At 32.6% G+C, this 23,275-nt stretch overlaps 2 protein-coding genes, 1 long non-coding RNA gene, 1 other non-coding gene and 2 pseudogenes across 4 annotated transcripts; 3 read left to right on the plus strand and 3 right to left on the minus strand.

Annotated features, from left to right (window-relative positions):
• Positions 1-1,153: 1,153 nt before the first annotated feature.
• On the minus strand, positions 1,154-1,716 carry LOC146943231 (auxin-responsive protein SAUR23 pseudogene; annotated as a pseudogene).
• A 3,884-nt stretch (positions 1,717-5,600) lies between these two features.
• TRNAS-UGA (transfer RNA serine (anticodon UGA)) lies at positions 5,601-5,682 on the minus strand. The gene has a single exon. It is a non-coding gene; the product is annotated as a tRNA-Ser (tRNA).
• Positions 5,683-6,278: 596 nt separating this feature from the next.
• LOC146943233 (uncharacterized) lies at positions 6,279-9,719 on the plus strand (the record flags this gene model as incomplete). The annotated part of the gene is made up of 6 exons (XM_085750091.1): positions 6,279-6,307; positions 8,644-8,734; positions 8,840-9,104; positions 9,227-9,323; positions 9,415-9,488; positions 9,646-9,719. Coding segments are annotated over exons 1-6 (630 nt in total), but the record flags the coding sequence as incomplete, so codon positions are not given.
• Positions 9,720-9,721: 2 nt separating this feature from the next.
• Positions 9,722-11,273, plus strand: LOC146943234 (uncharacterized; annotated as a pseudogene).
• Positions 11,274-12,502: 1,229 nt separating this feature from the next.
• On the plus strand, positions 12,503-17,192 carry LOC146943235 (uncharacterized). Its single transcript, XM_085757325.1, has 5 exons — positions 12,503-12,947; positions 15,550-15,846; positions 16,047-16,259; positions 16,349-16,477; positions 16,863-17,192. Exons 1-5 carry the CDS (start codon positions 12,705-12,707, stop codon positions 17,070-17,072), a joined length of 1,092 nt encoding a protein of 363 aa, XP_085613451.1. The 5' UTR covers positions 12,503-12,704; the 3' UTR covers positions 17,073-17,192.
• Positions 17,193-18,198: 1,006 nt separating this feature from the next.
• On the minus strand, positions 18,199-20,560 carry LOC146943236 (uncharacterized). Its single transcript, XR_015033582.1, has 3 exons — positions 20,517-20,560; positions 19,804-19,935; positions 18,199-18,498 (listed from the first exon to the last, which is right to left on the minus strand). It is a non-coding gene; the product is annotated as an uncharacterized LOC146943236 (long non-coding RNA).
• Positions 20,561-23,275: the final 2,715 nt, after the last annotated feature.

Below are 23,275 nucleotides of genomic sequence, written 5' to 3' on the forward strand. Positions count from 1 at the left end.
TAAGATACAACAGCTTCGTCACTCATTTCAGTTCAGTTTCAGATTAACTAAGTCAACAACTTCGTCCCTCTCCCACCCTCACACTAACTACTCAATACAATCATCTTATCATAGATACATACAAGCTTGTTGGGTCTAGCTATTTTGACTCACACACAACCTTGCTTCTATACTTCAAACTTTTCTTATGTTACTTTCATTTCATGCATACTTCTCACTTAATCAATTGTTTTTAGTGTGTTTTATAAAATAAACTTATTCTCTCGCAGTTTTTTATAATTCATCAACCACATAATCATCTAAATTTATATTAATCTCTGTAAATTCAAAATTGTTGTTAATCAACCACGTAATGAACTAAACTAACCATGTACTTTTTAGTGGGTTATGTAAAAATAAGTGGTTAATGACTTGAATTTTGGTGGTTAATGTGGGTACTCTAAGTTGTCAATGAGATAAATGTGAAATAAACATACATTTTTATAGCTAATATAGTTATAACATTTTTTTTTATAACCTGATTAACTTTGGAATACATAATCTGGTTAAATACTAATGGAATAGCTTTTCATTATCTAGGTTCAAAATCTGGTTCTGTACTTTTTCTTTTGTTTGTTTCCTGTTTTGTGTTTATGTTGTTTGTTTAGAGATTGGGTGGATACGGATGTGGTCCTTTTTGCGGTGGTTCTGTTTCGATAACCCCGAAAGGGTCTGGTTCTATTTATCCGAAAGGGTTGGTTCGTTTAACCCGAAAGGGTCTGGTTTCTGACGTATTGGACTCATCCCTCGATATGAGTTTTTACGCGTTGCTTGCTCGAAAGAGCTTTTTATGCTTGCTGTTGATCAGGGAGCTGTTGGCACTTGGATTTCGATACCGTGTTGGCGGTCGATCCATTCGCCATATTTTAAACTCTAACTGTTGTATGCATTTTTTCACTTTTCATATTTTTTTGTAACCTGGTTTCGTGCCCGTACGCGGGTTCGCTGGGTTGCGCCGTGATGTATTCCTTTTGGGTATTTCCTGGGTCAGGTCCAATGTCCCCTTTATATTTTGCTTAAAAAAAATTATCTAGGTTCAAAATGATAGGGAAGGGAACTAATTAAATTTGGAAGTTGATTACAGATACATACATACATACATACATACATACATACATACATACATACATACAAAAGTTACATATGGAGGTGCCAATTTTTTTCCTTCTCACTAACAGTTAATATATTAATATCATCAAAATGTGTACAATGAAATACACTAATGAATGACTATTTGTCAAAAATGGTGATGGAGCTGCACCAAAAACAAAAATGTTCAAGAGAGGCAAGCATGCAGTTGAGAGGTAAGATTAATAAAAGCCTCTTCTTTGCATGGAATAGTGAGACCACCCATTGGATGATTGAAACCAAACTCTTCCTCAGCTCGATTTAACAAATCAAGAAATGAAGGGTGGTTTAAGTAAGATATTGGAACCACAAAACGCTTCTTTTGAGCCTCTCCAACATAGACTGCTACATGGCCCTTTGGAACATTGGAATGATTTCTACTATGGAGATGATGTGATGATGATGACTTGAATATCTTGTTTGCATGAAAAACCATAAATGGAAGACGAACACCCATAATTAATTAATCGAATTCAAGACAGAAAGAATGCGAATTAATATATATGAGATGAGATGTGTGCAGTGGATCTGTGTAACAATAATATTGGAACTGAATGCTTGATTTGGCGTTGTTATAGTATTTATGTAGGTTTTTCCACCATTTATTTATAGTATTATATACTACTAGTGGTGTTGTGTTACTAATGATTGAGAGTGGGAAGCCATGCATTTCCAGAAGGGGTCCTATCATACAATATTAATAAGTGAGTCCAATTAATTAATTACTTGGGCATATGGTGCCACAAAAACACTGGGCCCACTTTATGAAATTCACAAAAAAATAAAAATTCACATGGCAAGCTGAATTTCAAACTTGAATCCACCCCTGCCCATCATCACTGATCACTCTGTAGAAAACAGAGGGCCGTACGTACACTGAAAACGAAAAGGATCATCACAATCACACGCTTGCATGTGATGGGGCTTTATAGATGCAATAAGGCTAAAAAAACATAGCAATGCTATTAATCAAACATCCATGCATAATATACCATATGCCCCTCCTCTCTTTCTGCCTCTATTAGCAAGGTGACGTTATTTATTGGTTTAGATGATAACTCACGCACGTGGACTAGGTGGTACTAAGGCTCTTCTTGTTGTGTTTTTAGTGTTTTTCTATATTTCCAAAGTTGCAAGTCTCACATAAGAGGGTTTAGTGAATCTTTAAATCTTTCTTTGTATATTAATTTGTGGTATGAGCTTGAAAATAAGCTAAAAAGAGGAGACTCATGTCATCGCACGCTCAAAGTAATTAGACCAAATGCTTGACTGCACATACGATGAATTCATGCCACAACCTTTTGCTCTAGGTCACTACGAAAGATACTTCCAAAGTATACAAACTGTCGCCTCCATCTACTCTCTCTTGGTTATCATTCATGTTAATGCAGTTTTGTTAGTTGTTACGTCCAAGGAGGTTTGTGCAATAATGCAGGTAAATCCCTAAGGTCAACGTATTCTTGTCCGTCTCAAACTTTATTGTATCATTTTGTTGTTGAAGCTTGCAGGATTTTGTAGCCAAATCATATTGAAATTCAATACTTTTGGAGTGAAAGATTATTATTTAAAATTTGTTCTCTAAATTCAGAATCTTCATCGGAAATCGCATTATCTGCATGGTGCAGTAGGCATATATATTGTCAGAACTCAGAACAAAGGCGTGGGTGGCAGTTATGTGAAAAAGTGGCGGTATATACAAGAGGAGTTAGGATCTCTCTTCTCTCAATTTCTTCTGAGAAACAAACACACATTATCTATTTTTTGGGTTTATTTCTCTTCAAATGGTATACTTCATTTATTTTGATAAATGGATATAATATTTACTCATATAAGAGCATCCACACATTTATTTTTTGATATTTAAATAGGCCACACATGTATAAATAGGTCACTGTCTGGTTGGAGGTATGAAATGTTTATTAAATTCTATAATTAAAAAAGTATAAATAAGTGACGTGTACATGTGTGACCTATTTAAATATCAAAAAATAAATGTATGGATGCACTTATATGAGTAAATATCATATCCATTTATCAAAATAAATGAAGTATACGATTTGAAGAGAAATAAACCCAAAAAATAGAAACATTTCATACCTCTAACCAGACATCTTATACAAATTTCGTAAATGAGACTTGTTAATCATTTACCAATAACTCTATATCTTTATATTTCAATATTTTAATATTAAAAAAGATGGAACTTACTTAAGATTGAAATGCTTAAGTGAAACCTTTGATACCTAACAAGTACCAATTCTCAAGCTTAAGGTTGTGTTTGGATCTAGAGAAAGATAAAGGAAAGAGAGGTGAAGGGAAAGAAAGTTTGTGGAAAGATTGTCTTTCCACGGTTTGACAGCACTTAAAAAAGAAGAGGAAAGAAAGTTTGAGGTGGGACCCACTCTCAAAAACTTTCCTCCTTTCTTTGGATGGAAAACACAAAGAAGCACCAACTTTTTGTAAAAAGTCAAAAATACCCTCTATAATTTATTAATATTAATGTGTTCAACTTCAACAAGTGGGTAAGCAAGCAAGTTATGATTTTGAAACATGCTCTTTTTTCTCTTGGTGTGATGTTTTGAAAAAAAAAAAAACATTGATAAAAAATTAACAAATGTTATATGTAAATTAATATTTATTAGTAAAATATGTTTAAATGTGTAGATAGTATAATTAATTTAAAACAAACACATACCTAAAACATTTTAAGGTTATGATTGTCATTTTGCAAATATACATATCTTTCTTTTCTCTAACAATCTATTCACTTTCTTTTATACCAAACAATCAAAACAATCATCTCACTTTCTTCTACCTTTCTTTCCTTATACTATCTATCCTTTCACTTTCTTTCCTTTAACTTTCTTCTCCAAACCAAACATACCCTAATAGCATGTTTGTTTCCACTGATTGTCTAAGGAAGGATACTCCTTAGGAAAGAAAGGTTTTTGAAAACCGTGCTTCCAATAAGAAGGGGGAAGGAAAGATTGTTTTTTTATGGGCCCCACATCAAAATACCTTCCGCCCAAAATTGCAAAGAAAATGGAAAGAAGCTTTTCATCATAGCAAAAGACCTTTACGTCTTTGCTTTGGATTGTGCACATTATTGTTTACATCATAATTTAATTTAATTTTTTCAACATAATGTTTTTTACTTCTAAAAAAAAAACATAATGTTTTTATTGGGTCTGCTGCGTATTGCGTACATAATTTGTAATCCCTTGTATGTATGTGATTTTTTTTTCTTCATAATTTGCTCTTCTTTCTTATTCTATTTTCAATTTTAAAATATAAGGGTAGTAATGTCATTTTTTAAATACATATCATTCTTTCCTCTCCCTTTCTTTTCACTTTCACTCCTACCAAACAACCATAAAATCATCTCACTTTCCACAACCTTTCTACTCACTTTCATTCCTTTAACAATCTTTCCTCTTACTTTCTTTCCTTATCCTTTCTTTGGTCATCCAAACAAACCCATAAGTGAAACCTTTGATACCTAACAAGTACCAATTCTTAAAATGGTGAGGTCCCCAATTAGGGATTGTCTAAATGGATTATTATAATGTGGCAGAATGCAATACAAGAAAGTTACATAACTAACTAACCAGCACTGGAGTTTGATCTCTATATTTTGTTTGGAACTTTGAATTTTGATATATAGTTTTTAAATGGGGTCAAAACAATTTAATATCATTAGAAGTTAAAAACTTTCCTCACCCCAACTTTTTAAGTCATGTGGATAGCAACCCATTTAAAATCCTTGATTTAATAAGTGTTTTTTGTACTAGTGAACAAGTACCGAATATAATTTTTCTGCAATGGATATGTACCAATGTAGTTGCACCACATAATAGAGTAAGTAAAACTGGTGTCAGAATACGCGAAATTGATATGTACCTTTTTGTACTTACAAAAATTATAAGAGATATAATTCGATTTTGATTTGAAAAAAATTCTTGCCAAATATTTTTTAAATCATATCTTTGAATTGAATAAAGAACAAATCCTAAAAATACCCTAATCAAACTATAAATCATAATTTTTAGTGATATCTTATTTAAATCTAAAATCTTCAAAAGAAATATTTAGACATTTTATTTTCAACACTCATAAATATAATGTTATATTGTTCATGTCATTAAAAAATAAAAAATTTATATTATATTTGTTATATTGTTTGTGTCAAAATTTTATAAAAAGACACCGATTATGATTTACAAACGTTAGAGCAAAAAGACGGATCTTTCTTTTCGTCAATGATAAATAAAATGTTTAGGGTAATCACATTTGAAAGAAAAGAAAAGGAATCTCCAGTGTCAGTAAAAAAGTAAAAATATGATTTTAAATAGACTCACCCCATGAACGGCTAGCTATGATGTACGAAGAGCAAAATAGAAAAATAGAAAGAAAAAGGTTGAAAAAAGATTTGTCGTCGACAGCAGGGTTCGAACCTGCGCGGGCGAAGCCCAACAGATTTCAAGTCTGTCTCCTTAACCACTCGGACATATCGACTCTATTGTTATTTTTTAGAGCAAACAAATATTTGAATACTAAAACAATATTTTTGAGTTTTTGCACCGTTTGGTGAGAGGAGACGTTCCTATATTTTGTTTCTTTCCTGTGATTTCACTGTTTCATGGAAAATTCCTCAAACCATTTTTTTTTCTTAATTACTCTTTTGGTCCCTTAATATATTTTTTGGTTTCGTTTTGGTCTCTTAACTATTAAAAGTTTCGTTTCGGTCCCTTAACTTATTTTTGAGTTTTCTTTTGGTCCCTTGACTATTAAAAGTTTCGTTTTGGTCCTTTAACTTATTTTTTGGTTTCGTTTTGGTCCCTTAACTTATTTTTTGGTTTCGTTTTGGTCCCTTAACTCTAATACATTCATCCTAACTTAAAAGGACCAAAGTGGTTGACGGTGGAAGAGTTAAGGGACCAAAAAGAAACCAAAAAATAAGTTAAGGGACCAAAACGAAACTTTTAATAGTTAAAGGACCAAAACGAAACCAGAAAGTAAGTTAAGGGACCAAAACGAAACCAAAAAATAAGTTAAGGGACCAAAAGAGTAATTAAGCTTTTTTTTTTGGTACATGCTGCCGGCTTTAAATGATGGGTTCATTTGTTTCTAAATCCCTCTTGTAAGTAAAAACATCAATATTGTAAATTAAATAAATATCTTACTTACTAAAGCTTGTGGTCAAGCTAACCCTAACCCTAAAACTAACCTTGATTTTTCCCGCTCTTTTCTCAAGCATTTATGTGTAAGTTTGACCTCCTCACCCTTAATACACGTCATTATAACACGATTGCATATTATTTTATTTCATTGCAGGAAATTTTAACTGCCATTTATAACATAATTGCATTTAACTGCCATTTATAACACGGTTGCATGTTATTTTAATTTTAGTCTATAAAAATAACACACGATTGCATATTAATTGTCATCCCAAATTTGAAATGTGAATTAGGTACATTGAAAATAGATAGCACACGATACCATTAAAACGAGAAAAAAAACACGAGCTTGAAAATTAGACCCGTGAATTACGTACAAAATTGTATAATGGAAATAAAATAACACACAATCAACTGTATATTTATTAGCTATAAAAACACACGGTTGAAAACTTCCATTTATAAGACGATTGCATATTAATTTAATTTTTGAAATAGAATAACACACGATTGCATATTAATTGTCATCCTAAATTTGAAATGTGAATAAATAACACAGAAAATTGTATTATGGAAATAAAATAATACACAATCAATTGTATATTTATTAGCATTATAACACAATTTCTTTTTTTTTTTTTTTTGGTGGTGGCTGGGTTCGAAACCCAGACCTTTGCATATTTTTATGCATTGTCCTACCAACTGAGCTAAGCTCACAATTTCTTTAGTATTAGAGCCAATCAATTGTACATTAAATAGTATTAAAACCACGCGGTTGAAAATTTCTATAAAAATAACACACGATTGCATATTAATTGCCATCCCAAATTTGAAATGTGAATTAGGTACATTGAATAGTATAGCACACGATACCATTAAAACGAAAAGAAAAAAAAACACGAGCTTGAAAATTAGACCCGTGAATTACGTACAAAATTGTATAATGGAAATAAAATAACACACAATCAACTGTATATTTATTAACTATAAAAACACACGGTTGAAAACTTCTATTTATAAGACGATTGCATATTAATTTAATTTTTTAAATAGAATAACACACGATTGCATATTAATTGTCATCCCAAATTTGAAATGTGAATAAATAACACAGAAAATTGTATAATGGAAACAAAATAACACACAATCAATTGTATATTTATTAGCATTATAACACACTTTCTTTAGTATTAGAGCCAATCAATTGTACATTAAATAGTATTAAAACCACGCGGTTGAAAATTTATATAAAAATAACACATGATTGCATATTAATTGCCATCCCATATTTGAAATGTGAATTAGGTGCATTGAAAATAGTATAGCACGATACCATTAAAACGAAATGAAAAAAAAAACACGAGCTTGAAAATTAGACAAGTGAATTACGTACAAAATTGTATAATGGAAATAAAATAACACACAATCAATTGTATATTTATTAGCTATAAAAACACACGGTTGAAAACTTCCATTTATAAGACGATTGCATATTAATTTAATTTTTGAAATAGAATAACATATGATTGCATATTAATTGTCATCCCAAATTTGAAATGTGAATAAATAACACAGAAAATTGTATAATGGAAATAAAATAACACACAATCAACTGTATATTTATTAGTATTTTAACACAATTTCTTTAGTATTAGAGCCATTCAATTGTACATTAAATAGTATTAAAACCACGCGGTTGAAAATTTCTTTAGAAAAAAAAAAGGACACAAGATTGCATGATAAAAAAAACAGCACCGTGTTCAAATTAAATTTAAGAGCAAGTTATTTTTCATAATGGTTAACGTTAAAAATAAATATACCGCCGTAAGAATTATTGGCTTCGCACTGTAACACAATTTTCTTTTTTTTTTCGATGTGACCATTATTTAAATGGAATTACCGTTTAACTCAACGTATTTAATCCTAACATAATTGTTGAGGAAATTTCCAACGTACCTAATTTTTCATTAATTTATCGTTTGAAATAATTCTCCCACCATAAGAGATATTTTGTAAGCCACTATAACACATTTTCATTGTGTGCATCGAAATCTGTTTCCTGAAAGAACACACTCCACATTCCCCTTCTGATGCGCCACTGATGCTGCCACCTTCAATTTTCATTGATTATGCAAAGTCAACATTACAAATTCAGGAAACCTGTATTTATTGGCTGCTCCTCATTTTGACGTGATTGTTGTGGCTGATTTCCTATAAGTAATAACTTTTGTTTATGAATTCTCAATTGCAACATTCCATAGATTAAGAAATAGTATATTGCTTTTGTCTGTTGAAGCTATGGCCAACGCTTACACAAACCTTTTGGCTGTAACTGGTGGGATCTTAACGACATCACTTTCATGAAAATCCTCTTGGTTGATGACAAGGTTGGTTTTGTGTCTCCTTACAAGTGTTATGAAACCGCTCCTGAATTGTTGCGATAAGCATTTTTGCTAACTGTGCTTTAATTTGTTTTTTTTCGTTTTTTCTAGGGTGGTCGGATGCAGGCAACTGTACGAAGAGATTTGGTGTCCAAATTCCAGAAAATGGTGACAAAAGGATGTGCATATGTTATTGAAAGTGTTGTTGTTGGTTTCAATGATGGCCCTTTTAAGCTTATAAGTCATAAGCACAAGTTGGCTATGATGGGTCACTCAAAATTCACCAAAATCAACACTCCAGAAATTCAGATGAATGTGTTTGAGTTCATGACACTCAAGGAAGTATTGAGTTGCACAAAGGAGGAGAAGGCTATTGGTAGGGATTTTTTATTTTAATTAAATTATAAAACATTGTTATATTTCTACCTATTTCCTGTTAACGTCAAATTTCCACGTTTTCATCGCATACTTACTTGGAAATTTTCCTTCTTCCATCAGATGTCATTGGTCATGTAACTGCAAAGGATACTTTAAAGGAAACAGAGAAAAATGGCAGGAAGTGCAGGGTCATTGATTTAACTCTTGAAGATACAGAGTAATGTTTGGTTGTTTTGCTATTAGTTCAAATTTTATGTTTACATTACGTTATAATCGTTGTTATTAATGTTAATACTTTTTGTTAACAGGAGCAATCGTATTCATGTCTCTCTTTGGACTGAGTTTGCAGACAAAGTGACTAGCTTTTTTAATGCTCATGAGGGTACGTCCGCTGTGATACTCCTTCTTCAGTTTTGCAAGTCACGGAAATACATGGGTACGCATATCTATTATGTAACAATTGTATTAGGAATTGAGACATATTATAACAACCAGTAAAAAAATTAAACATCTTATAGCCAACGTCTATTTTAAATCAGGTGCTATGGGTGTTACCAATAGCTTCTACGACACAAATGTTACTTTGAATGGCAAGTTACCTGAGGTTGAAGCTTACATGAGGGTAGTCCTGGTCTGTTCTTTCTTTACGGTTACGGTGGCACGGGAAAAACATTCATATGGAGGGCTATGTGCGCTGCACTGAGATCTCAAGGTGAAATAGTGTTGGCGGTTGCATCGAGTGGAATTGCTGCATTGCTGATACCAGGTGGTAGAACCGCGCAATCTAGGATTTGTATTCCTTTAAGTGTTGACGAGTGTTCAACATGTACCATTGAACCAGATTCACCATTGGCGATATTAATTGCTAAGACAAAGCTCATAATTTGGGATGAAGCACCGATGATGCACATACATTGTTTTGAGGTAGTTGATCGCTCTTTTAGAGATATTCTTAAAAAGGTGGACGCGCGAAATAAAGACATCCCATTTGGTGGTAAAGTTGTGGTTTTTGGTGGTGACTTCAGACAGATATTACCAGTAATACCCAAAGGTATCAGACCAGAAGTTGTACATACGACAATTAATTCTTCTCATCTTTGGAGATTTTGTGAGGTTCTCACTCTCACCAAAAATATGAGAATTCTACACGGTGCACGTGAGTCAGACATTGAAGAAAGAAAGTTATTTTCAGATCGGGTATTGAGTATTGGTGATGGTACGGTTGGGGAAATCAATGATGTGGATATTACTGTTAGTATTCCATCTGACTTACTTATTATAACATCAGGTGATCCTCTTGCTTCAATTGTTTCTAACACTTGCCCAAATCTTTTAGAAGATATGAGCAATATAGATTACTTCCAAAACAGAGCTATATTAGCCCCTAAAAATTCCATTGTTGATCGGATAAACGAGTATGTGTTGGACTTGCTGCCAGGAGAAGAAAAAATATATTTGAGTTATGATAGCACATTAGCAAATAAAACAGGTACTGATGCAGTGGACGATGTTCACACACCTGAATTTCTCAACACAATAGTTGCGTCTGGACTTCCAAATCACAAGTTGCGCTTAAAAGTGGGAGTTACAGTGATGTTGTTGAGAAATATAGATCAGAGTTTGGGATTGTGCAACGGAGGTTGATCATTACAAGGATGGGTAAGTTTGTGCTTGAAGGGAAAGTCATATCCAGCTCTAACATAGGTGATAAAGTTTTTATTCCAAGGATATCTTTGATACCGTCTGATACTAGAATTCCTTTCAAGTTTCAACGAAAGCAGTTTCCGTTTACCGTTTCTTTTGCAATGACTATAAACAAAAGTCAAGGTCAATCTTTGAAACATGTTGGCGTATATTTGCCATCGTCTATCTTCTCTCATGGTCAATTGTACGTGGCTTTGTCAAGGGTTACTTCAAGAGAAGGTTTGAAGATATTAATATCTGATGATGATGGTGAAGACACTGATGTAACTTCTAATGTAGTTTATCACGAAGTTTTTCACAATGTATCCTAAATTGTGTACTTGGAAGGATTGACCGAAATTAATATTCTTCATTGTTAACTATTTATGCCTGACAATTTTCCCTAGGTTGTGTACTTTCTATTATTTAACAGAATTAAAGTTCTACTATTCCTATGATTCATGGCTTGGAATGTATCATAAATTTTGTACTCTTTATGTTTTACGGCTTATTATTAAATTTATTATGACTTATTCTACATGAAAATAAGACCCGTGCGTCAGCACGGGTCATGGTTCTAGTATCCATCTAATTTTGTTAACATTTGGTTACGAGTGCTTCAAAACTTTGGACAAGAGTAATCCAGAGATTGAGTCACTCTCACTCATATTTTGGTGTCAATACTGGTTGGCTGGCTGGCTGGTCTTTATACGTATCATTAATGTTTCAATTTTAATAATAAATTGGTGGTACTATGTATGACTTAATTCAAGTTATCAACTCGTTCATCCGGCCTTAATTCAAGTTATCAACTCGTTCATCCGGCCTTGCAGCATGGTGAAACATGAGACAGAAGCCAATGGTAGTAGTTTGTATTCAGGCTATGGATTCTTTAGGGATTTGCTTGGAATAAGGCTTTTATTTATGGTCAAAAAGTATTCACTGGTATTCTTGAAAGAGAAATTCTTACATGAACTCTTACTTAAGAGATCATTCTTACATCTAACCAATTAAAATTAAACATCTCATTAAAATAATAAAAATAATTAATATCATAATTTTTTTCATTATTTTTAATATTTCTCTCTCCTTTTTCCACTTTCTTTAACCAACAAAAACTACCCACCACCATTTATTGTTTCAATTTTCTTAATTAAAATCATATTTTTTTAAAGTTAATAACATGTGTCATATTTTTATTGGTTGGGTGTAAGAATAATCTCTTAGGTAAAAGTTCATGCAAGAATATATCTTCTTCGAAATAATGGACAATCAATGCTGTTATTTTTCAGATTGTGTAGACACACACACAGTAGTATTTTCTTCTAAGCATAGTATGGTCCATTGGCCCATGGCATTGTTTAAAATATAGTCATATATCTTCAATAGAGTAGAGCTGCTTCTCTCCTATATTCTAAAACAGCCCTTAATTTATTTCTTTTGACAAAAATAACCCCTCTCTAGATGTACATGTCCACACAGAATTTGAAATCATTTAATATGTCATTAAGGTATGTAAAGATCAACGTCTTAACACTTATCTTGATGCATTTTAATGACATCAAATAATTTCAGATTTGTAATTTTTTTTACTGAGATGATCTATACGACGTAAAACAATGAGAGATATAAAAATAAAAAAAGGTAAATTATTAAATATAATGAATGTAGTCAAAAATGAGTAGTAAAGGAACAGAACAGAAAGTTCACATCAGCTAAAAGAAGAAATAGGACTTTGAGCACATGTTGTGTTGCCCTTTTGGTGTGACGCTTGAATGATATAATTGACATTTATACAGGAGTATGACTTTCTTTTGGGAACCACATGTGGGGACACACTTAACACCATAATAATATTGTTGAGTTGATACCCTCAGTCAAATAAACCACAAGAAAGAACAAGAATCAGCAGTAGATGGAAAACCAGAAGAGGAACGGAGGAGGAGGAGAGGTTCTTGATGGCTCCAACATTATGGAATTGGTTGGAAACGAGCAAGGATTCAACAAGTTTGTGGACCACAAATTTCATGAGCTGGATAAGGACAGAGATGGTAAACTCTCCTTGAAGGAGCTTGAGCCCGCTGTTGCTGACATCGGTGCTGCTCTTGGTTTGCCTGCTCAGGGCACTACTCCTGACTCTGATCACATCTACTATCAGGTAATTAACCTTTCTCTTTTTATTATGTAATGTCTAATCTAATGTGTGCAACAAAATGAGTGATGTAATGTGTATATATGTTGCTCTTCACTTTTGTTTTGGTGCTAGTATTATGAATTCTCTTATTTTAATTATTTTCATAACAATATTATATTATCAAATCTAAATAAAATTACTTAATTAATTTATCAATGTATTGGTATCACTTCTCTTGTTATGAAAGAAATTCCTTTATGTTTGGCCTGACCAAGTTAGCCCCTTTCTTTTTGTGTATGTGGTTCATTAGCAAAAACACACACAAAAATAGCTTATTGCTTGAAGACGAATTCTGAACTTGGATAAAAAGACTTAAGTGATAACATGAATTTTAAAATTATTTTTAATGTGATACTTTATAGAAGCTGGCCCCAGAAGTGTCCTATCCTAATTAATTATCCATGATAACATGGTCGGTCCGGTGGGAATATGCTTTTTGGTTGTAATTACTTGCCCTGCTCAATTTTGCTTTTTATTGCCATTTTTCTGCCAATCTCCTTTCAGGCAGAATCTGGTGACACATATCTTTTTTTTCTTCTTCTTCTAGGCCATTGTAATTATGATTTTTGACCTCAACTAAAGACTCCAAGGTATTCCCACGGTTTAGACCCTTTGGGCCGCTATGAGACTAATCCTTGAGTCTGCAGCGGAACATCCGGTTTTTTCATTAGTGTGTCTCCCATATTGGTAATATATATGTTTAAGTTCAACATCTAGTATATGCTAAACCATTGACGGTTCATGCCGTTTAATCTTTGAACTTGAAGCATAGTACTTCATAAAACTTGAAAATTTATAGTTTAGAGTAGACTTTTAATTAGAGTGATATAAACTTATAAAGTTGGTCTGCTATCATAGTTAATGTAATGATGAACTCAAGGGAAGGGACCCAAATTACTAGTGCTAACTGATATCTGAAGTTAGTACTTGTGGGTGTGAAAAGGCAAAGGTGGTCTTTAAATGGCATCCTTTGCCTTGCCTTACCAAATATGGTAAAGACGCATAAAAGGCACCTTAGCCACAGAAAGACAAAAATAGAGGCAGTATGATTATATATCAATGATGTGCTCAGATAGATAATTGATAAATGGACCCCCAGTTTCCTGTCATCATGAACCTATGGAATCATACAATCTGCAACCATTTGATCAAATCAGATTTTCCGTATAAATGATATAGGTTATCCCTATATTGTTTTCCCTAAGATTAATTATATTTCTGTGAATGAATTAGAAGACTTTGATTGCCATTGCATTTTCAAATTCAGTAGACGTCATCAATTTCTAAAAATTAAGACTGGGAAGACGTTTGGATAAAAAACTTAATTAACTGTTTATTCATTACTTGTCTATCATATGAGAACTTATGTCGTAAGTGCTCAGCTTTTGTTAGTTATTGCGTCTGAATATGTATGTTAAAATGGATGTGGTAAGTTTTAACTGTTTCCATGAGATATCTATCTAGGGGAGTTTAATAAAGATAAGCTAAAAGAGTCTATAAATTTATTTCAAGTTATTTCTTACATTCTTCTAAATACTTAGACAAGTGTCTGTTATGAAGGAAAAAAAATCCAAAAAGCTCATTCAAATGCCCCTATAATGTTTTGCCTAGATATTGTAGCATAAAGTATGAGAAAAAGAACGCAGCAAGTGTACCAGGCAAAATAAGTTTCCCCATTTTGAGTTGAATAATAAATGTATCTCATCTAGTCTTTAATGCAATACTATCTTTTACTTGAGTGTAACTACGATCTTTGACATCCATTACGCACTCCAAGGTATAATTACGGCTTAAACCATTTGAATCCTCTATGAGACTAATCCTCAAGTCGGCAGCGGGACATCCGATTTTTTCACATGAGTGACATATATGTTTTAGTTTAACATATAGTATGTTCTATACCATTGATGACTCATACCACTTAGTCTTTGAACTTGGAGCATACTTCATTATTAGAGTGATAAAAAGTTGGTCTGCTATCATAGTTAATGATGAACTATAGAGACCCTAATTGCTAGTGCTAACTGCTATCTGAAGTTAGTGCTTGTGTGGAAAGGCAAAATTGATCTTTAAATGGAATCCTTTGGGATAAAGCAAATGTGTCTTACCTAACCAAATATGGTAAATATGGGAACACAATCATAAAAGATACCTTAGAAACAGGGAGAAAAAAAATAGAGGCAATATGATTATATATCAATGATGTGGTCAGATATTTGATGAATGGACCTAAGTTTACTGTCATCATGAACCTATGCAATCATACAATCTGTAAGTCAAGACCATTCGATCAAAACTAGACAACTCAAATTTTGAGTTTAAGTTTTCAAATCTGATTTACCGAATAAAAATATGAGCTCTCCGTATATTGTTTTCCTTAAGATTATTTATATTTTTGTGAATTAGAAGACTTTGATTGCCATTGTATTTTCAAGATCAATAGAAGTCGTCAATTTCCTTCAATAATTTATGCGTGTCCTATTAAAATTTCTGCACATGAATATGCCCGGCCTGATAATTGATGGAACTGGAACAAGAATAAAAATTTGATGGACTTGTTGTATAGGTGTTGAATGAATTCACTCATGGAAAGCAAGAAAAAGTGAGCAAGAGTGAGTTCAAAGAGGTTCTCTCAGACATTCTATTAGGCATGGCTGCTGGACTGAAGCGAGACCCAATTGTTATACTCTGCATGGATGGGGAAGATCTTCTTGAGTTTGTTAACGGTCCAAGTTATTATACAGAAATGACATCCATATTCTCTCAGATTCAAAACTCTAGTACATCACTCCGCGAACTTGTTATTGAAGCTTTTGGAAGACTCGATGTTGATCGAGGAATTCCTCCTACATCAGATTCTTGGGTAATAGACTGTCTAATGCAACAATGTTCTTGTCCTTGCATTGAAACATGTTGTGTTCTATTTGTTTAAGTACTTCAAATTTTTAAACTAAACAACAATAGATAACTTGTGTGATCAAACATAATTAAAATAAATGTCAATCTTGTTTTCAATTTAATTAATGCAAGTATATATATCCTCTTGTCGCTATCTCTACTTAGGTTTTTAACAACATTGTGGATCCGGCACTGTTGTCTCAAGCTTTGGATAGGCCTGTTAGAGATCAAGAGACATTTTTGGAAGAATTCAAGAAAGTGGCATTGAGTGTGGTTGATTGCCTTAAAGAGAAGCCTGTCATTGTAGCTCACAGTGAAAACACTTTTGATGGAAGTGGTGTCAAGAGACTCTTATCCAACAAGTTTGAATTAGAAAAGGTTTTATTTTCATTCCTGCCATTGCCACTGAGCTGTTAATTCACTTTGATATATTTTATTTGTGGTTTTACCTACTCTCTTGTATGCAGACGTTGAACACAACTTTAGGGAATCTGCCAAAAGATCGAAATGGAAAAATATCAAAGGATTACTTGCAGGTGACACTAGATGTGGTGTCTCCATCTGCTGGTTTACCTCCAGTTGGTGCAATTGAAGAGGTATGTTATTGTTGCCAATGCATATTAGTCAGTATATTCATCCATATATGATGTTTGCGACGGAAATTTATATCAATCTGTCTCCATTTTGGAACAGATTCAAAGGATTCCATCACAATGTCTGATTAAATTCTGTCCCAGACTCTGTGTCTTCTAGTGGCAGATGAACATATTCCGTCCCAACAAATATTGCGACTGAAATGATTTGTCGCTAATTTCATCCCAAAAATGAGTTGTGACGAGATCTTCAACTACATTGCGACAAAATATTCCGTCCCAAAGTCCCTTTTGTCTTGTAGTGACGGGTATACTTGCATTGAATGAATATATATTACTAGCAAATAAAAAAAATTAACTATAATTATCGATGTGTTTGATTTTACAGATGGATAAGGTTATTAGTGAAGCCTTTAAGACGGTGAATAATGAAGATGACAAGAAGATGATGATTAAAGAAGAAGAATTCAAGAAAATTTTAATTGAAATACTGGGGAGTATCATGTTGCAGTTAGAAGGAAGTCCCATTGCTGTTTCTTCAAATTCAGTTTTACACGAGCCTTTAAGCTCATCTTCTACACTTTTGAACCCATCTTAATATTATTCTTGTTCTAGTGAAACGTGTATGCATAACCGATTAACGACATGGCTGGTCAAAAACCAAGTACAATATTTGTTTTTATTTACCTATGCAAATTGTTACCTGGATCATATTTAATTTCTCGTCTCATGTTAAGTGTCACATTTCATATATTTTATTTGTCTCGTGCTAATTGTCATTTTAAAATACTAATAAAGCGTTAATTAAATTTTTTTTTCCCATAAATATACTACCATTGCTTTGCTGCCGTTCATGTTCGAGCTGTCCTGCCTTAGAAAAAAAGTCGCCATATGTTTTCTGTGACGGGAACAGTTGGAATCCTTGGAAATATAGTGACTTCGTATAAATCTAGGACATGGATATGGTTTTGGGCACAAACTAGGGAACATATGCCCTTCGTAATCTCCACAACTTTCCCTCTCAACCAATATGTAATCTCCTTGTTCAATTGAAGCATGATAATTGTCATGTACATTGATACTGCTCCGTCTCTATTATAAGAGAAGTATATTTTTTAGATTCATTCGATAAATAATGTATTTAGTTCCTTCAATAAATGATGTATTTAGTCTATATTAAACACTAAATATATCATTTATTGAACGAAGTTAACAAATGATATTTTTCTTATAATAGAAACCAGAAAGAATATAGGATAATGAAACAACTTGACACTTACCCTTTTTATTAAATTTTAAGTATGCCTATGCTTAAAACGGTGGAATTCCCTTATAAATATCTACTTTTTGTTGTAAATCATGTATCATGCACTTAGGCAGTAGGATAATTTTATTATTTCATGATTTTTAAAATTAATATAAAGCAAAAACAATTAAGTATACTAGAACGCCGACCCGTGCGTCGCACGGGTCTTTTAAAATTACAAACTGCAGTATATTTTGAACAATCGGTATTTAGTTTTTTTAATGAGAATAGATTTCTTTTAATGATGAAGGAATATAGTTTGTTATTAACATATGAAACTATATCATATTTTTTGTATTAACCATCTGGTTCGAAGAAAAAAGGAGATATGGTAATCTGGAGTTCGGTCGAAAAGTAAGAAAAGTTTGACCAAAAATTGTCCTCCTAAAATCAAATTCAAGTTCTCTTGAACAATTCATTATTTATGGAATTCATTAACCATTCAAACCCAATTGTTTGATTTATGAAACATTATCATATGACATTTACGATTGCAATGAGAATAGAAAATATAGAGGTGGAAGACAATACATTAGAAGAATCGTCTTTAAAAAAAAAAGATTGATGGAGAGCATCAAGATCCATTCACTATGCTCGTTTACAATACAATCTCAAACATCTGTGTTCCACCATCATCGATTGGTGTGACCTATATTCCCTTTTCTCTTCTCTTTTCACTTGACTTGGTTGATGGAGTAATCACAGCTTTCAAACAATCCTATACAAAACGATAAAATTAAAATTAAAACAAACTTTGAATTTCCTTTGTGTGTGAGATGGACACAAACTTACATCATAGCCTAAAAGCAAAGTTGGATTATTGTAGAACCATTAAATATTCGGCAAAGCACCCAATATAACAACATGACATTGATTTCAAATAAGAAAAGAATACACCAAGTCGATCAATATCATAGTTGATTCTTAGAACCTCCTAACAATATGAATATTAATTGATACCACAACATATAGGAACAGATAAACAAAATATTAAGCACTAAACAGAACAAACAAAACTATCATGCAAATGTATGGAAGGAGGACAATAAACATTGGCACATTGCAGCAACGTTTAAGAGTATGGCTTTGTACAAAAAATGTATGACATAGCACAACCAAGATCCTTAAAGCACAACTTACACCAGGTATTGAGGAGAGGATGAGGATATAGGACGCCGAAGTTTGGCTCACAAAAGACTTATGTCCACATTGTACACACCAGACAAAAAACATACTGAGCTATCAATTTCTTTCGAAAGGATAATCACAACTAACAAATTATAACATCTTTAGATCCTATTAGAGAATCAATGTCAACTGATCAACACAACTACTATTAGTTACTATGCACATCTTTTTACAAATTTTTCTTCGCATGCTTCTAGTTTTTGATAACCCAATTCTTTTGAATTTCTTTTTAAGTTATGAAGATACTTTTTTATGGAAGAACACTATAGTTAAAACTAATAACTCCTCAATGATAGCTGTATAAACAAAAGTAGAACCAACAGAGTCCTCGAAATAGTTTCTAAAGAGCAATACATATTACAATATTTGACCAAAAAAATAAAATATTTGTGTGACAATATTATGGTCTTGGTCACACGGCTAAAGCATAGGATCATAATAAATTACTTTTAAGTTAAATAAATATGCATAGATATAACATGGCTTATAAAAACACACACGTACATAAGTTAAATGGTTAACATATGATAACTTTTGTAAATGTATTTTGCATCACATTGACTTCAAGCATATGACAGTCATAGCTATAAAGGCTAAAATTGTTTCCATAAAAATAGGGGAAAAAGACTAAATAAATTCAAAAGCAGTAGAAATGTTTCTTAATTAAGCTAGAAATGAAGCAAAAACAAAAAGCAAAGATTATACATGGAAAAGGGTAAGAAAGGCATATCATTAAACTTTCGATCAGAGGACCTAATGAAAATGACAGGCTGATACATTACTATTGCAAAGGAGTTAACATATACTCAAGTAGAGGAAAGTAATATAGACATACCATAGTCCATAAAAGACTTGATGGAAATGAGTCATTACAACAGTCATGTTTACCAGGAACTTCATTGGAGTATCAAATATCCAATAAGTTATGTTCTTGCCAACCATGTCCTTGATAATAATGCCAAATTGACTGATGCCAAAAAAAACATAGAGATCCCACTAAAATCATGTAGTGTTTGCCAACCATTAGTTAAAAAAATATGACAGCATGGTTAGCCAAGCATTTAGCCAACATGACAGCACCCTTAAAAAAAATCAAAAATATCAACAAATATGAAAAACATCGTATAGCATACTATTAAGAATTTAAATGATGTAAGTCACCAAAACAATTTACCAATGCCATATAATAATAGCAAAAAGATTCAAGTCACCAAACATTTAATTAGCACACTTTATTTCATATGGTACAAAAATTTTAAAAAAGTAACCTAGAATTGCATACTTTGTTATATACTTGGTTCTATATATGTACAACAGCAGAAGCTAATAACAACAATGACATTCGAAACTTAATAGAACCAATGTTAAATAAAAAGGATTCAAGAACAAACACTTCAAGATGATCATCTCATCACTTAAACAATATAAATTCATGTTTATTTATGATGCAAACAACCACACTCTGATAAAACTCATACACAACACAAAAATTACAACATTTGAAGAATTATTGTATAAGGCAACTGGACATGATGAGTTTATACTTACTTCTTCAGTATTGTACTCAACGTAATACAATACTTGATCCACAACTTTTCTAACTCAATGACTGGAAGAATCCTTATGTGATTACACGAAAGAACCTCAACCACCATCAAAATCCTCCCTACCTGCTCCAGCAAATCTGCAATCCCTTGCGGTCGTATCAGATTCAATTATATAACTGATATAGCAAAACCGCAAAAAAATCTGAAACCAATTTAAGATTATTTAAGAAAATAATGCGAAAATAAGACTAAAACTGAAACCAATTTAAGATTATTTGTGAGGAATTGTCACCTTCCGCCACCGACTTCGCTCCATCTGATCACACATTCAAGAATTCTGGTAAACTATCACTCCTCATTCGATTCCGCTCCATCTGATTACATATTCTGGTAAACTATCACTCCCCATTCGCTTCCGCTCCATCTAATTACATATTCTGGTAAACTATCTTTATTTATTTTGTAAATATCACAGAAACAAATTTCTAAACTCACAGTTCTTAACAAATAATCAATTGCACCAATCTTGATGGCACCAAACATTCATCATCAATTCCCAAACCATTCCGAAAATCAAAACTCAAAAACACAACAATAAACAAATGTCGTGAAATTTACTAAGAGAGGAGAAGAACTCCCCAAGATCGATACCAGAAACGCAACCGTTCGTTCATGACAAAGATACTGATAGTGAAACAGAACCGAACATAACACCAAAGGTGAGACAGAAGGGGAAATTGAAACTCTACTGGAGGTGTGGAAGAGAGCAACCGCAGGTGCCGGCGGCGGTCAAATCCTTGTGGGGTACTGTTCATCGAAATCACCTAATCAGAGATGTCATAATCAAAACGTGAGATTAATTCAAATGAAACGTAACCAAACCAATATTTTTTTTTTAAATAAAAAGAAAACAATTACAATGATTACTAAAAAAAGACTTTGATAGATCGATAATCAGGAGAAAGGGAATTAGGTCATCAAATCCAACAGATGAGTATTCTGAAGAATAACAATCTAGATCATGATAATCACCGTCCGATGAATTTTCTGAAATCCCTCTGATTTCTCTTCTCGGTTGAACAATCACCTTACACAAATCTCTTCGCTTCATCAGATTCAACATTTAAAAAAATCCGACCAACCATCACTCGATCTCCTTCGCTTCAGCTTCGTCACGTTGCGTTGCCGTATCAAATTTGCGATGCATACCGATGAGAGGGAGAGAGAGAGAGAGGGAGGGGCGTTAACAATTGATAAGAGAATAGATTGTGGGAGCTGTTAAGAATGAGAGAAAATATAGTCATGGGAAAGAGAGAAAATTTGAATATGCATAGAGAACACAAATGCCACGTTGGGAATAATTAGGGGGAAAAATTAGGGTTAATGATAGCTTTAGGGGATAAGCTTTAGTAAGTAAGATAACCAAGTTTACATGGAAATTAGGGTAGAAAATATTTGCTTCATAAAAAAAAAAAAGGCAAGAGGATAGGAATAAAATTGGTGCGACGCGTTTTTTTAGATGGAATTTGTTATGTTAAATAATTGCAAACCTAAAAGTGTAGAAAATATTTGCTTAAAAAAAATGAGGATAGGAATAAAAAAAAAGGAGGATAGGAATTCAAAAAAAAAAAAATAAGGATTCGGCTGGCCAAAAGGAGGATAGTAATAAAAAAAAAGGAGGATAGGAATTCAAAAAAAAAATAAGGATTCGAAAAAAAAAAGGAGGATAGGAATTCAAAAAAAAAATAATAAGGATTCGGCTGGCCAAAATTATAGCAAACTTGATAACAAAATTCGGCTGTCATTAATTAAGTAAGATGATCAAGGGCTAAAATTGAATGGCGCCTAAATGTGCAAGATCCAATGGCTCAGAAAAGTGGAGGGAGAAATGGGGGGAAAATATTAGGGTTACAAATAGCTTTAGGGGTTAAGCTTTATTATTTAGGGTAGAAAATATTTGCTTCATAAAAAAAAAGGCAAGAGGATAGGAATAAAATTGGTGCGATGCATTTTTTTAGATGGAATTTGTTATGTTAAATAATTGCAAACCTAAAAGCGTAGAAAATATTTGCTTAAAAAAAAAGGAGGATAGGAATAAAAAAAAGGAGGATAGGAATTCAAAAAAAATAATAATAAGGATTCGGCAGGCCAAAAGGAGGATAGGAATAAAAAAAAAAAGGAGGATAGGAATTCAAAAAAAATAAGGATTCAAAAAAAAAAGGAGGATATGAATAAAAAAAAGGAGGATAGGAATTAAAAAAAAATAATAAGGATTCGGCTGGCCAAAATTATAGCAAATTTGGTAACAAAATTCGGCTGACATTAATTAAGTAATATGATCAATGGCTAAAATTGAATGACGCCTAAATGTGCAAGATCCAATGGCTCAGAAAAGTGGAGGGAGAAATGGGGGGAAAATATTAGGGTTAGAAATAGCTTCAGGGGTTAAGCTTTATTATTTAGGGTAGAAAATATTTGCTTCATAAAAAAAAGGCAAGAGGATAGGAATAAAATCGGTGCGATGCATTTTTTTTAGATGGAATTTGTTATGTTAAATAATTGCAAACCTAAGAGTGTAGAAAATATTTGCTTAAAAAAAAAAGGAGGATAGGAATAAAAAAAACAGGAGGATAGGAATTCAAAAAAAAAATAAGGATTCGGCTGGCCAAAAGGAGGATAGGAATAAAAAAAAAAAGGAGGATAGGAATTCAAAAAAAAAAATAATAAGGATTCGGCTGGCCAAAATTATAGCAAATTTGG

The sequence above is a fragment of the Medicago sativa genome, chromosome 3, assembly GCF_051527215.1.
Source record: "Medicago sativa cultivar Bolivia chromosome 3, Bolivia_mono, whole genome shotgun sequence".
Lineage (NCBI taxonomy): Eukaryota > Viridiplantae > Streptophyta > Magnoliopsida > Fabales > Fabaceae > Medicago > Medicago sativa.

Coding starts and splice junctions, on each gene's coding strand:
- LOC146943235 (XM_085757325.1), top strand. CDS start 12,705: ATGGAAAACCAGAAGAGGAACGGAGGAGGAGGAGAGGTTCTTGATGGC. Junction 15,847..16,046: donor CTCCTACATCAGATTCTTGG/GTAATAGACTGT, acceptor ATCTCTACTTAG/GTTTTTAACAACATTGTGGA. Junction 16,478..16,862: donor CAGTTGGTGCAATTGAAGAG/GTATGTTATTGT, acceptor TTGATTTTACAG/ATGGATAAGGTTATTAGTGA.